The sequence below is a fragment of the Chiloscyllium plagiosum genome, chromosome 24, assembly GCF_004010195.1.
Source record: "Chiloscyllium plagiosum isolate BGI_BamShark_2017 chromosome 24, ASM401019v2, whole genome shotgun sequence".
NCBI classification, from domain to species: Eukaryota; Metazoa; Chordata; class Chondrichthyes; order Orectolobiformes; family Hemiscylliidae; genus Chiloscyllium; species Chiloscyllium plagiosum.
This window is the reverse complement of record NC_057733.1, coordinates 17,444,673-17,460,335: the sequence shown is the minus strand read 5'-3', so window position 1 is coordinate 17,460,335 and position 15,663 is coordinate 17,444,673. Positions and strand designations below refer to the sequence as shown.

Genomic DNA, 15,663 nt, shown 5'->3' with positions numbered 1-15,663 from the left:
CATTGTTTCAGATATATCTGTTCAAAACTAAATTAAAGAATGCCAATAACTTGGCAGTTTAAAAGTTCTAGTATTACAGAACTTGCTTCTTATTTGAACTTGCCAATGTTCCTCCAGGGACTTTCATCAGTTTTGGTCAATTGTAGTATTTCACATTAAAGAAAGACCTCAAGCCAGGGAGATATAAAAATGATAGGGCCACGCCTGCCTACAAAATAAAAGACCTTCATCTAGCACAGATTAGGAGGAAGGAAGTAGGATTGGAAACAATAGAGACATACTTCTCCTAAAAAAAGGAAATAAATTGTTTTATTTGGTTACCAGAAGTCATATGTTAATATTGGATGCATTTTATCTTCATTACATAGAATACTTTTATTTCTGTGACTGTCTCAGTTGTTCTGCGCTGTAGTCCCTGCCCAGTGTAACAGAAAAAAGTAAAATACTGCTGCTGCTGGAAATCTAAAATAAAACAGAATGGGCTGGAAAAACTCAGCAGGTTTAGCAGTATCTTTGGAATAACAAACAGAGTTGCTAATTGCAGTCAATAGTTCTCTTCTCTCAACATGGATGTGGCCAGACTTGATTATGCTCACACACTTTGCTAATCTCCCAACTTCACCCTTCAACTTATTTATAACTGTTGCATATAATTTGCTTTTAATTAAAGCAATTAATTTTCCACAGTACCAACACATCCATCCCCAACTCTTTCATATGCATAATATCCACTAAAAATTCCTACACTCTAGATTCTGCTCTTTTTACACATTTTGGCAGCAGAATCTTCAGTCACTGCCATCCTACTTATTGGGATTCCTTCCCTAAACTTCTAAGCATCTCTCCTTTAAAAGTATCCAAAAATAAAACTTTCTAAATTGTACTTTATTTATTTTCCTTAATCCTATTTTTATGAACCATGGGACATGATTTACCTGAAAGATGCTCTATAAATGGTAGTTTCAACAATAGTCAGTTAACAAAGTCTGCTATTCTCCTTATTATGACTGACAACTTTACATCAAAGTATGTTGATAGAACATGATGACACCTCATCAACTAATTAAAATATTAAACATTGTTAACATGAGTGTTAACATGGCATGTCTGATCAAAGGAACAGACAGTCTATGAAGGCAATACTATAAACCATTTCATGATAACTAATGAGCACAACACACTGCTCAGAGAAAATCATCTTGTTCTAGCATGAAAATACATGAAATATTATCTTTTTTCCCTCGGTAATCTTGATTGTTTCTATTCAAGTACTTTCAATTTTCAGTCATTTGAATACTTCATAAGAAGGTAGCTGTATTTTACAAAATACATTAAATATAATCCAAGTCAGTAGGTCTGCAGTCCATTGGAGAGCTTCCCATAATTATCTGCCAGATGATAAATAGGATATTACCAAGCAGGGAACAAAATATTTCTTCTTTCTCAAGCATACATTTTGTTTTTCAGCGTTTCTTCTACTTTCAGGGCCATTTCATTTTCACCAACTCCTTTATTAGGGTTATTGAAACGCAGTCATGTTGTAACATTACCTTCTTTATTTTTGTTACTGTATGGGGTTTTTGGACTGTCATAGAATCATAATTAGAAGAATTCATCAATTCTCTTGATAATTATCAAACATCCATTAAATTTAAAGTCACAACACACAAAAAAACATTAATTTCCTTGATACGCAATTTTAAACTGGCAGAGAATTGACATGTCAGCAATAAACGTTTTTTTTTTTCGAAAATAACACTTACTTTTACAGACAACAGCCATTAACTTAACCACACCTTCCAGACTTATAACATCACAGTTAATGTTTCTTTCACATATTCATGAAATTGGAAATTTGGAACTTGTTAACAGGTTTGTAAAGCCATGATGGGCATAGATAAGGTGAATGACAGGTGTCTTTTCCCCACCCTAGGGAAAAGACATCTGTCATTCACTTTAACTATACCCCTCATGGCTTTATAAACCTCTATAAGATCATCCCTCACCTCCTACCAGTGAAAAAAGTCCTAGCTTATCTAGTCTCTGATTAGAACTCAAACCCTCCATTTCTATCAACATGTTGGTAAGTCTCTTCTGAACCTCTCCAGCTTAATAATATCCTTCCTAGAATAGGGTGACCAGAACTGGACACACTACTCCAGAAGAGGCCTCACCAACGTCCTGTACAACCTCAACATGTTGTTCCAACTCTTTTGTTCTGAGCAACGAAGACAAGTGTGCTAAATGCCTCCTTAACCACTCTCTAAATATTATGCAAATTTCAAAGAATAATATATGTGAACCATTCGGTCTCTGTTCTGCAACACTGGCACGGTGGCTCAGTTGATAGCACTGCTGCCTCACAGCGCCAGGGATCCGGGCTTGATTCCAGCCTCGGGCTCTGTGGAGTTTGCGCATTCTCCCTGTGTCGGTGTGGATTTCCTCCGGGTGCTCTAGTTTCCTCCCACAATCCAAAGATGTGCAGGTTAGGTGAAATGGCCATGTTAAATTGCCCATAGTGTTCAAGGATGTGTAGGTTAGGTGCCTTAGTCAGGGGTAAATGTACAGTAAGAGGGTAAGAAAATGAGTCTGGGTGGGTTACTCTTCAGAGGGTCACTGTGGACTTGTTGGGCCAAATAGCCTGTTTCCACACTGTAGGGATTCTAGCTTTACTTTAACGATGCAGCTATTAACCTTTTTACTTTATCTCAAGATCTCAATCTCAGACTTAAATTCAACATTTCATCAACAGTATTATTTATGACAGCATCCACTATATTCTCCCCCATAGTTTTGTTCCTAAATATATGCTCTCTTAAGCTAGAAATAACTCATTTTTATTCAAAACATGGATGTGCACATCACTGACATTTATTTCTCTCACATTCTTTGCAACCTCCTTCTCTCTCCCAAACAGCTTCTCTCTTTCTCCCACTCTGCAGCAGCTCCCTCCCCACCCTCCCTGTAGTCTCCCCTCCCTCTTCAGCATCCTCCTTATCTTCCTTCCCCCTTGCAGCCTCCCCCTCTCCCACCAGACCCTTGACACCTCCCTGAATCCCTCCAAGACTTTCATAGCCTCCCCACAACTCTGTTACCTTTCCTCAATGTCACAGCTCCCTGTTATTCTCACAGGTCCCTGTTTCCCCTCACCTCCTTTGCAGACTCCCTTGATTTCCAGGGCAGACATATTGCTCCTGGACCCCTTCTAGCCTCAGCAAAAAGATGCCTGCTGGTCAAACTCCATCTCCCAGTTTTAGTAAAACTACTCTGGTTCCTGCGCCCTTCGTACTGGCAGACAACCCCCGGCCATTCTCCCACCACTAGCTCTTAGTTACCTAGCTACTTGCTTCTCATCCAAGTTCAGCTGCTTCGCTCATGTTTGCTGTTCATAGATTCACTTGTGCACCTATCAGCAGTGAGTACAGGAGAGAATCAGGCTGTGATTGGAGGAGATTCTCTTCATCATTTCTTTCCATTCAACTTACAGTATTGACTTTTTCTTGATCAGCTGCTTCCACAATGAAGTTTCTTCAGTGCTTAGGGAGTCTTGGGGGGTATAGTCACTCACTGCCTTCACGTATTTTAGGCACTGTAACCAATTCTGAAGTTCGAATACATTTCAATTGAGCTCATTTACACCTTTGAACATATGTAAGTCTATTTTGACATGTTACCAGCATTAAATGCATAACACTCCAGACAACTGCATATAATAAAAGTTGCAATGATAATTACAGGAAAATAAATAATACATTTTCCAGTCTTTCTCTTATGCAGATTTCCAGCATTTTTGCAATTCCACAGATCTTGAACACTATGTCCAATTCTTTGTCTATGAAACTTTCCATGAATTATGCAGTACTCATTCAACTACCTCTTAAAGTTAACCACTGTATCTTCCACAGTGATTTCTGACACACCTAGACTCAGATGTGCTGGATCGCTGGTGCGCAGTGATTAATGGGAAACTATGCAACTGCTCTTCCATAGGAGAAAAAAATCTGGACATGTTTCTTTCACAGAACTTGCAACAGTTTCCAACAGACACTGCCCAGGCAGTTCAGCACAGTCCCAGGAAAATCTCTCCTCCCCATTAGGAATACATAATGTCAGCTATTTGCAGAGTTTTGGATTTACTTTTAGATAAAATAAACTTTTTAAAATCATTTGCTTTACATTCTGTAAAAAGCTCTTAAACCAATTTATTTGGCAGCCAAATTGGAAACAACCTTGGAATCCTTTTCAATTTCAGGAATGAAGGCTTCCTAAGTGCAAGTAGGTTTACTTTATTGACACATAGAGTCATAGAGATGTACAGCATGGAAACAGACCCTTTGATCCAACCCGTCCATGCCAACCAAATATCCCAACCCAATCTAGTCCTACCTGCCAGCACCTAGCCCATATCCCTCCAAACCCTTCCTATTCATATACCCATCCAAATGCCTCTTAAATGTTGCAATTGTACCAGCCTCCACCACTTCCTCTGGCAGCTCATTCCATACACGTACCACTCTCTGCGTGAAAAAGGTCACCCCTTAGGTCTCCTTCACATCTTTCCCCTCTCACCCTAAACCTATGCCCTCTAGTTCTGGACTCCCCCACCCCAGGGAAAATACTTTGTCTATTTATCCTATCCATGCTCCTCATAATTTTGTAAACCTCTGTAAGGTCACCCCTCAGCCTCCTACGCTCCAGGGAAAACAGCCCCAGCATGTTCAGCCTCTCCCAATAGCTCAAATCCTCCAACCCTGCAACATCCCCGTAAATCTTTTCTGAACCCTTTCAAATTTCACAACATCTTTCTGATAGGAAGGAGACCAGAATTACATGCATATTCCAACAGTGGTCCAACCAATGTCCTTTACAGCCGCAACATGACCTCCCAACTCCTGTACTCAATACTCTGACCATTAAACGAAAGCATACCAAACGCCTTCTTCACTATCCTACCTACCTGCAACTCCACTTCAAGGAGCTATAAACCTGCACTCCAAGGTGTCTTTGCTCAGCAACACTCTCTAGGACCTTACCATTAAGTGTATAAGTCCTGCTAAGATTTGCTTTCCCAAAATGCAGCACCTCACATTTATCTGAATTAAACTGCATCTGCCACTTCTCTGCCCATTGGCCCATCTGATCAAGATCCTGTTGTAATCTGAGGTAACCCTCTTCGTTGTCCATTACACCTCCAATCTTGGTATCATCTGCAACTTACTAAGTGTACCTCTTATGCTGTCATCCAAATCATTTATGTAAGTAGAGGACCCAGCACGAATCCTTGTGGCACTCCACTGGTCACAGGCCTCTAGTCTCAAAAACAACCCTCCATCACCACCCTCTGTCTTCTATCTTTGTGCCAGTTCTGTATTCAAATGGCTAGTTCTTCCCGTAATCCGTGAGATCTAACCTTGCTAATCAATCTCCCATGGGGAACTTTGTTGAATGCCTTACTGAAATCCATACAGATCACATCTACCGTTCTGCCCTCATCAATCCACCTTGTTACTTCCTCAAAAAACTCAATCAAGTTTGTGAGATATGATTTCCTATGCACAAAGCCATGTTGACTATCCCTAATCAGTCCTTGCCTTTCCAAATACATGTACATCCTGTCCCTCAGGATTCCCTCCAATAACTTGCCCATCACCGACGTCAGGCTCACTGCTCTATCGTTCCCTGGCTTGTCCTTACCACCCTTCTTAAACAGTGGCACCACGTTAGCCAATCTCCAGTCTTCCGGCACCTCACCTGTGAGTATCGATGACACAAATATCTCAGCAAGAGGCCCAACAATCACTTTTCTAGCTTCCCACGGAGTTCTAGGGTACACCTAATCAGGTCCTGGGGATTTATCCACCTTTATGCCAGTTTTGCCCTTAGTATCTGAGGATTCTTTACTGTTAACACTTCACTGAAGTTTCATAGTGTTCTGCTGTTCATATTTTCATCCCAAAATCTAAGGCAATTTTATTAATCATCAGTGCAACAAATAATACCAGGTAATGTTTTAAACTTCGAGACTATGGTATATTTTTCTTCATTGGGTGGAAGATCTGCTTAAGTCTGAAAAACAGCTCATTATGTTTTGCCACTTGTCAAATCACTGCAAAAGCAGAAAGCATAGTGAAGATAACACTGAGAATAATTAAAACTTTGCAAGCACATCTTCACTCACAATTTCAACCATTATATGTATGTTAAGCTATTTCTGGTTTGCTCAATAATGTTTAACTATACCACTGGGTTGCTATGTATTCTACATAGCATAAAACCAGTGCCTAGGTGTAACTGCAACTAAGCTTTCAAGTCTGCAGTGATAATTATGGCAAAGCATTTAAAAACAGGTTGAAGAAATTGTTTTAAAATTCCTACACCACAATAAAGGTAAGCCGAATATTCTCTAAGAAAATGGCTAACTACATAAATCCTGATCAGGATGAATAGAACCTTTAATTTAGTTTAAAATATTCAAACTACAGACAGTATTGCCCAAATGCAATGGAATGTTGTTTCAAATGAGGTTAGGGTTTCTTCTACTGCAATTCAAAATGCACTTGTTCTGTCATGTCACATATGTAACAATTTAAAATGACCATAATCCAATTTTGGTTTAATGCTTTTGAGAGATTTTAATCAAGTTTAACAATAAATTTGTGTAGGAAGATATTTGTTCACATGATAATCTGTATAACATATCGCCTTAAGCAAGTCAAAGCTGATGGTCCATATCAATTTTCTGGATTAAGCTTCCTTCCAATAACTTACATTACAACTAGAAATCAGTGCTATAATTACAACAATGAAATAAAATCCTGAAACAATTATAGATTCAAACAAATTTATATAGTCAAAAGAAAAAATACAAACAAAAATCAAATTCAATTAAGTTTTGAGGGTATTAGAAAATTACTCATTAAACTGCTATAATTCCTCAGTAAGGAAATACAATTTGCAAATTTTCAGTTCCTAAGATTTAAAAGAAAATATCAAATAACAGTTCAGTTTTAACTTGAGTTTTAAAAACATTTTGTTTTTTAGTATGGAACACTTGATGTTTTGATAGTTTAGGCAGTATCTCAGCTACACAGCTTTGGAGGTCATGAGTTTGATCCCCAATCTGGGCTGAGAGAGTAGCTCTCAGAGAAGTGGATGGGGGCAGTACAATTTGACTCTGGACTGGAGGTAGTGACAGGAGATGTTGTCAGAAAGATGAATTACGAGCCACACTTTTCACTCCAAAAGCAACTATTGGGTCTACTTGTCATCCTCATCAACAATAACTACAGTTCATCTGGCAACTTTGAAACAGCAAAACATTCCAAGCAGCCACACAGGACAGTTATGTCACTGAACCACACATGGAAATAGTATGGCTGATGACCAAAAACCTGATCCATTAATTCTGTTCTTCGGAAAATGAGCATAAAAATTTTAAAAATCAAGAAATGGCTAAAACAGTAACCAAGATCGCTCAGCAGAGGAGTCTGGGTGAATGATGAGGGTTAGAACATGGGCAGTGCGTTTTTAAGACAAGAAATGTATGAAGGGTAGAATTTGGTAGACTAGTCTTCAGATAATTGGAGTGATTAGTTTAGAGATAACAAAGGCATTGAGGGTTTCAGCAGGGATTTTGATGCACATTATCAAACTGTTTTCATGCCCTACTAACACTTAGTATTTGGTACAAAACTGTTATTTAATCCCTATGGCAGCAATGTTTCAGCTTTATACAAGAACAAACAATTCCATATCCAAATGTAAAATTCACAGCAATAACATTAACACGCAGCTTTGAAATCCTACGTATACATACAGGTAAATTGCCCCACTCAAAGGGCTTCTTGCCTGTCGAAGATTGTTCTGAGACTTTTCTAAATCAATAGCTAGATATCTTGCAGATAAATTTATTTCTTTTGATTTTAAGTGCTGAGCTGTTTTAGTTGCTTGCTCTATGTTTACTCCATCTGTAAAATATGACTGAACACTTTTAACTTGGAGACAACAATCTAATGGAGGGGCCACAAAGAATAACACTGTTCTAAGACCAAAAGTTAGGGAATCACAATTAAACCTAGGAATATTAATCCAAATACAGGAGTGACTAAATTCCCAGTTAGTAAGTATTCAGAAGGACCTCTGATCTGATGGTGGAACTCAATTGCTCATCATAAAAAGCATGTGCTGGGAATAACATCTGAAATGTAGACAAGTCTTCCTCATCACGTTTACAGCAAATAATTTTGGTATGTGAGATTTCTGAATTTCTAACCTTTTTAACTTTTAACAAACAAATTGCTGAAGAAGTGGAACTTCTCATAAAATTTCAGAGATAATGAAAATATCCGTTTCAGAGTTCTTCACAGTGATCATATCCTATGCTGACAGTGACTTGGTTCTGGATTCCTAGAGTGTCACCATCTACTTCCAGTATACAATCTGCAACTCGAGCTTTTTTAAAAATTTATCCTGTGATGTGGGTGTCACTGGCTGGCCAGCATCAATTGCCCGTCTCTAAGTGCCCTTGAGAGGTGTTGGTGAGCTGCTTTCTCAAATTGCTGCAGTCCACCTGCTGTGGATTGACCCACAATGCCGTTAGGGAGGAAATTCAAGGATTTTAACCCAGCAACAGTGAAGGAACAGCGATATATTTCCAATTCAGGATGGTGAGTGACTTGGAGGAGAACTTGAAAGTGTTGGTATTGCCATGTATCTCCTGCCCTTGTCCTTCTAGATGGAAGTGGTCATGAATTTGAAAGGTGCTGTTTGAAGATCTTTGTTGAATTTCTGCAGTGCTTGTAGATAGTACACACTGCTGCCACTGAGCATCGATAGTGGAGGGATTGAATGCTTGTAGATGCAGTGCCAATCAAGTAGGCTGCTTTGTCCTGGATGGTGTCAAGCGTTTTGAGTGATTTTGGAACTGCACCCATCTCGGCAAGTGGGGAGTATTCTATCACACTCCTGACTTGTGCCTTGTGGATGATGGACAGGCTTTGGGGAGTCAGGATGTGAGCTACTCACTGCAGTATTCCTCTCATTTGACCTGCTGTTATAGCCATTGCGTTTATCTGGCGAGTTCAGTTGAGTTTCTGGTCAATGCTAACCTTCAGGATATTGATTATAGGGGATTCAGTAATACCATTGAATGTCATGAGGTAGTAGTCAGATTGTCTCTTATTGGCGATGGCATTTGTGTGGCATGATGTTACTTGCCACGGGTCAACCCAAGCCTGGATATTATACAGATCTTGTTGCATTTGAACATGGACTGCTTCATTATCTGAGGAGTCACGAATAATGCTGAACATTGTCAATCATCGGCAAATATTTCCACTTCCGACCTTATAATGGAGGGAAGGTCATTGATGAAGTTGCTGAAGATGGTTGACTCTAGGACACTACACTGGGAACTCCTACAGAGATAACCTAGAGATGACCTGGAGATGAGATGACTGACCTCCCACAACCATAATCAAATTCCTATGTGCCAGGTATGACTCTAGCCACTGGAGAGTTTGCCCCCTCCCCCGATGCCCATTGATTCCAGTTTTGCTAGGGCTCCTTGATGCCGCACTCAGTCAAATGCAGCCTCAATGTCTAGAGCTGTCACTCTTTTGTCCATGTTTGAACTAAGGCTGTCATGAAATCAGGAGCTGAGTGACCCTGGCAGAACCCAAACTGGGCAACACTGAGCAGATTATTGCTGAGCAAGTGCTGCTTGATAGCACTACTGATGACACCTTCCATTAATTTACAGATGACTGAGAGCAGACGGGGAGGTATTTGGCTGAGTTAAATTTGTCCTACTTTTATGTACTGGACATACCTGGGCAATTTTCCACATTTTCGGGTAGATGCCAGTTTGTAACTGTGCACAGGAACAGCTTGGAGAGGGGAGCGGCACACATTCTGGAGCTCAAGTCTTCAGTACTATTGTCAGAATATTGTCAGGGCTTGTGGCCTTTGCAGCATCCAGTGTCTCCAACTGTTTCTTGATATCACGTGCAGTGAATCGAATTAGCCAAACACTGGTGCCTGTAATGCTGGGGTGCTCTGGAGGAGGCCAAGATGGATCATCCACTTGCACCTGTGGCTGAAGATTGCTGCAAAAGCTTCAGCCTTCTTTTTTGAACTGATGTGCTGAGCTTTTTCATCATTGAGGATGGGGATATTTGTGAAGCCTCCTCCTCTAGGGAGTTGTTCAATTGTCTACTACCATTCATGACTAGATGTAGCAGGACTGCAGAACTTTGATCTGATCTAGTAGTGGTAGAAGTCTGGTATTTTAGCATAACACACAAATTAATTCCCTTACACAAACTAAATTGATATACTGTCTTTTTTCAAAACTGTAGACTTCCATTTTCAATTAATTGTCTTGGTTGAAAATGACTGAGTCTGCACAGGTCAGAACTGCAAGATATAAGAGTTTGAATTTCAAACAACTAGTGGTAAAGCTGGGCTCATTGATGCCCAGTGAGCTATAAATTCAGTTCCCAACAATACTTGTTGAAGAAAATAAAACTGACCTAGGATTGTTAGCTCAAGTAAGTCTACTCTGTGCAAAAACGATTGTGGAGGATGTTTGCAAATTACTGTTCTATTTAGGCATGAATTGCCCTCACTGCATTCAGCCTGTTTGTAACTGGAGAGGTGGTGGCATGCTGACAATGTCATTGAACTAGTGATTCAAAGTCCAGACTAATGTTCTGGGGACACTGGTTCAAATTACATCTTGGTAGACAGTGAAATCTGAGCTCAGTGAAAAAACAAAGCAGGATTAACGGTGACCATGTAACCATTGATGATTGTTATAAACATTTATCTAGTTCACTAACGTCATTTAGAAAAGAAAACTCTCCAACTGGCCTATATGTGACTCCAGACCCGCAACAATGGGCTGACTCCTAACTGTTCCCTGAAATGACCTTGCAAGCCACTTAGCTCAAAGGCAATTGGGAATGGGCAATAAAGATTAGTCCAGCAGTGACGCCCACACACCTCAGACAAGTCTACAATCCCCACACACACACTGAAATCATTAGACACCAATGACATCAACTGAAATGGAGGAAGTTTGGTAAAATTTTGAAATAGATAATCTTGAGTGGTGGGGCATGCTCAAGGGACTGAATGGTAATCATCTGCTCCTATTCAAAGTCCCTCTCCCAAAACCCCTCTCCAAACTTACTCACTCACTCAGTATTTTGGCCTTTTCAACACCCATACAGCAACACTGAGCCATCCTGGGAGCCACTAGGCCCCTTCATGCTCAAGTCATCATGACAGAAACATAGCAAAAATTCACTGCCCAAACCAGATTCAGGCTCTGGTGAGTTCCACTGACCCGGAGAGCCTCTCCTTGGAGTTTGTTGAACATTGTGGCCGCAGTGAGTGGCCAGCAGCAGAACATGCTTTCCCAAAAGTAGAGTGATGTCAGTCATGTCCCACTGAGTCTGAGTGGCATCTGCCCTAGGCTTGTCCCCAGTCTTGCGTGGAGATTTTATGGGCTTTAAGAAAGGGCACATTAGAGACTTAGTGACAAATGGGAGGGGGAGAGCCAAAGAAAATGCAAAGGGAATGAATTCTGCAATCCAAAAAGAGAATCACATCCTTCAATTACTAAGGATATGAAATTCAAAAGTGTCAGGTGAGACGAAAGGTCACCAACCTGAAATATTAATTCTATTTCTCTCTACACAGAGGCTTCCAGTACCTGTTAGCACTTTGCTATTGTCTAAAGTCTTCAGTTGCCTTGCCCACAAGTTGATTTTAAAATGATATCCGTTCACTATGAAACAAGGATCTACAAATTTTAAGCTTCTCAGTTTAAAGCAAATACAACTTTCTTAAAATGCTGAAAGTGGCTCCACTTCTACATGTTGTTTCTATTTTACTACCTCCTGAGCTTAATACACAACAGGAAATATTAATTGAAGAACCCTTCTTTTTGACAAATGCAGATACACAAATTCAACAAACTAAATCTTTTTTTCCTTTTGGAGCAAATTTTAGCAAATATTTTCTGGAATTCCACTGATTCACCAAGGATGTTTAATGAAAATATTAAGTAGCAGTTTTAGTTGTTTATATTATTGTTTCCCTCCTCCTCAGTATATCTTTCGTCTTGGGTGCTCTATAGATTATTTGTAAATTATGGCATATAATCTATGAGAATTTCTAACTCTAATGATGATATCACAAGTATTTACATACCGTGGATTCAGTAAGTCCTCCTACTGAAACAGTGAGACCCAGCAGAACACGGTACTGGTAAGTTGGAAGCCCAAGAAGCTTTGTGATAGGAGGGAAGGCTTGAGAGGGTGCACTCCAATTCAGGGTTTCAAATTCTGACCTGGAATTAGAGATTAAAAGCATGAATTAAAACCTTTAAAGGAGGAGGAATCCCCAGTGCCTGAGCTTGGGCTAGTTTTAATAAATTGGTGCCCGTGTTCCGTTGTCATGATCTGGCTATGCAGGCTCCCAAATCTAGTGTTAATGTCATGGCAGTGTTACAATCCAGGCAATTCCAGGTGCTGGAGGAACTTGGTTTTAAAATCAAACCTTGGTAATAATAAGCTGATAATAGCATAATTTACCCCAAAGTCAAATCTTTCAGGCAGATAATAGGCGGGCGTAAAAGATGCCCCATCAACTTCTCTTTCAACATGTTCCCTATGAACCTGTCACATTTGAAGAGGATCAGTAAGCAACTCCATTCAAGGTATTTTCACAGATTTAAATTTGAGAGTTACAAATTACACTCTTGCCAAAGCTAAACTTAATTATTTTCTGCAATAACTGCTGTACTTTCATATTGTTTTATTATTGTAGAAAATATTTTCACAAGAACATTCCCCAACAAGGTTTTGGCTTTACTTTCCCAAATAACTGCAAGTGATTAATGAATTTAATGAATTTAGGAATAAAACTATCGGAAATTTTGTTTTAGCATCAGCTTCAAGAACTCTAGATTATAGCAGTATTCTCTGTTATCCTTGTTAATCCATTTTTCTGTCCCTACACTAGCTGTCTTTGAATTTCTGCCCAAAATTCAAGATGGCACCAGAGCTTGGCAACATTTTGTTATATATGGTGATCATATTCTTACAATCACGCTGCTCTTCTAAACCTCAATTCTATCAGAATTACTAACAATGTTCTCTTAAATTTACTTTCAGCTCGACTACCAACACTGGTGGAACTGCAAGCCTAGGGAAACTAAGGCCTTAACAGCTTCCCCAGACTGATCTCCTTTTGTAAACCTGGAACTGAAGCCTGACTAGTGCGGGAACAAGATCTGACCCCATAGTGACCCAACATCAAGAAGGCCCAACTGAACCAGCCACAAGACATCAAGGAACGCTCAAGGCCACAACTAGTGCTCAGGATCCCCAACAGGAGCACACACTTACCTCTGGGAGCAGCAGTCTTCCCTCACCTATTCCCAGGATGGACTTAGTAGCCATCTACCCAAGAAACGTGGGAGACACACTGGACTTCAGGTGAGACTGAAACCTCAGGGTTTCAAATCCCCTACTCTCCAGCCACTGGCAAACATCCAAGCCATTGAGAACAAAATGGACGAACTTAAAGCTATGCTCACCTTCCAAAGGGAATTTACAGAATGCTGTGTGCTCTGTTTTACAGAGACATGGCTCCCTCCTGCAACACCTGACTATACCTTATAATCTGAGGGTTTCTCATTTCGCCGAATAGGCTGCTTGGCAACCACAGGTAAGACAAGGGCCAGTGAGGTTTGCTCCTAATCAACACCTCCTGGTGCTGAGCATGGCAACCCTGACAATTTATTGCTCCTCGGACCTAGAATATCTTACAGTAAAGTTCACCTCCACTAGCATGACAGCAGTCTACATCCCATCCCATGTGGAAATGAAGAGCGTACTTGATAAAGTATACAACACTACAAACAGTCTGGAGACAGAATACACCCAAGGCCTTGGTCATCATGGCCAGTGACATCAACCATACCAACCTCAAGAATGGGCTTCCAAAATACCATCAACACGTATCCTGTACCACCAGAGGTCTGAACATTCTTGGCCATTACTATATAACCATCAAAAGATGCCTCCACTCCATTGCCCAACCGCATTTTGGAAAATCAGATCATAATGCTGTGTTTCGCCTCCCATTTTACAAAACAGAAATTGAAGCATGAGGACTCCAGACAGGAAGTATTGCAGTTTTAGTCTGAAACAATAGAAGGGATATTACAGGACTGCTTAGAGTCAGTGGGCTGGTCCATATTCAAGAACTCAGTGGCCAACCAAAGGAGAAAGTCACTACCTTTACAAACTTCATTAGGAAGCGTGCAAAAGATTGCATACCAAAGACATTAATCCGAATGTATCCCAACCGGAAACCACAAATGAACCAGGAAATCCTCTCCCTGCTGAAGTCCAGGTCTGAAGCGTACAGAAAATCTAGGTACAACCTTCATAAGGCAATCAGAAATGCCAGAAGGCAAACTAAGCTTGGAGACTCAGACCAACCACATGGAACCCATCATTTGTGTCAAGGCTTACATGACATAACAGTGGGCAACAGTACATCCCTACTCAACGAGTTCAGTGCATCCTACGCTCGCTTTGAGTCAGTGAAGGTCAATGAAACAATGTCACCTAACACAACACTCTTGGATGCACCTGTTACTGCCGTCACTGCTGCAGATGTTAGATTGGCCTTCTTAAGAGCAAACTCATGGAAAGCGACTGGCTCGGATGGAATTCCCATTTCAGGTGCTGTGCAGAAGTAGGCTGGAGTATTCCCAGACATCTTTAACCTCTCTTTACTATGATTTTAATTCCCACCTGCTTCAAGAAGACCACTATCATCCCTGTGCCAAAGAGAAGTCATGCAGCATTCCCCAATGACTATCACCCAGTGGTTCTGACCTCCACAATTACGATGTGCTTTAAGAGGTTACTCATGGCACACATCAACTCCAGCCGACCAAACTGCCTTGATCCTTTGCAATTCACCTACCAACGCAACAGGTCCATTGCTAAAGGCCATCTCCCTGGACCTATACTCATCCTTGGAACATCTGGATAACAAGGATACCTATGTCTACAGTTCGCCTTACTGTCTACAGTTCTGCCTTCAACACCACAATTCCAAACAAACTCATCCCTAAACCAAGGTCTCAGCTTCCCCCTCTCTAACTAGATTCTTAACTTCCCGACCTACAGACGAGAATCAATAAGAATAGATGACAACACCTCCTCCACTATAATCGTCAACACTGCTGCCTCACAAGGCTGCATACTCAGCCCCGTACTATACTCCTTATACACGCGACTGTGTGGCCAAATTCCACACTAACTCCATTGACAATATTGCTGACAAATCACTATTGTAGGTCGGATTTCAAACAACAAGACAGAATACAGGAAAGAGATTGAGTGCTTAGTGACATGGTGAAAAGACAACAAGCTCTCCATCAACATTAGCAAAATGAAGGAGCTGGTCATTGACCTCAGGGAGCTGAGTGAAGAGTACGCCCCTGTCTGCATCAATGGTGCTGAGGTGGAGATGGTTGATAGGATCAAGTTCCTGAGAGTGATGATTACCACTAATTTATCCTAGTCCACCCATGTCGATCCGATGGTCAATAAAGCACATCAACATCTCTAC

General features: G+C 40.6%; 1 protein-coding gene across 1 annotated transcript in view; it reads right to left on the bottom strand.

The window, feature by feature from the left end:
* Nucleotides 1-15,663, bottom strand: part of tbcd (tubulin folding cofactor D) — a 277,831-nt gene that overhangs the window by 30,240 nt on the left and 231,928 nt on the right. Inside the window, exon 32 of the mRNA XM_043714487.1 lies at nucleotides 12,220-12,358. Within this exon, the coding sequence (XP_043570422.1) occupies nucleotides 12,220-12,358 (139 nt within the window). The remainder of the gene's footprint in view (nucleotides 1-12,219; nucleotides 12,359-15,663) is intronic.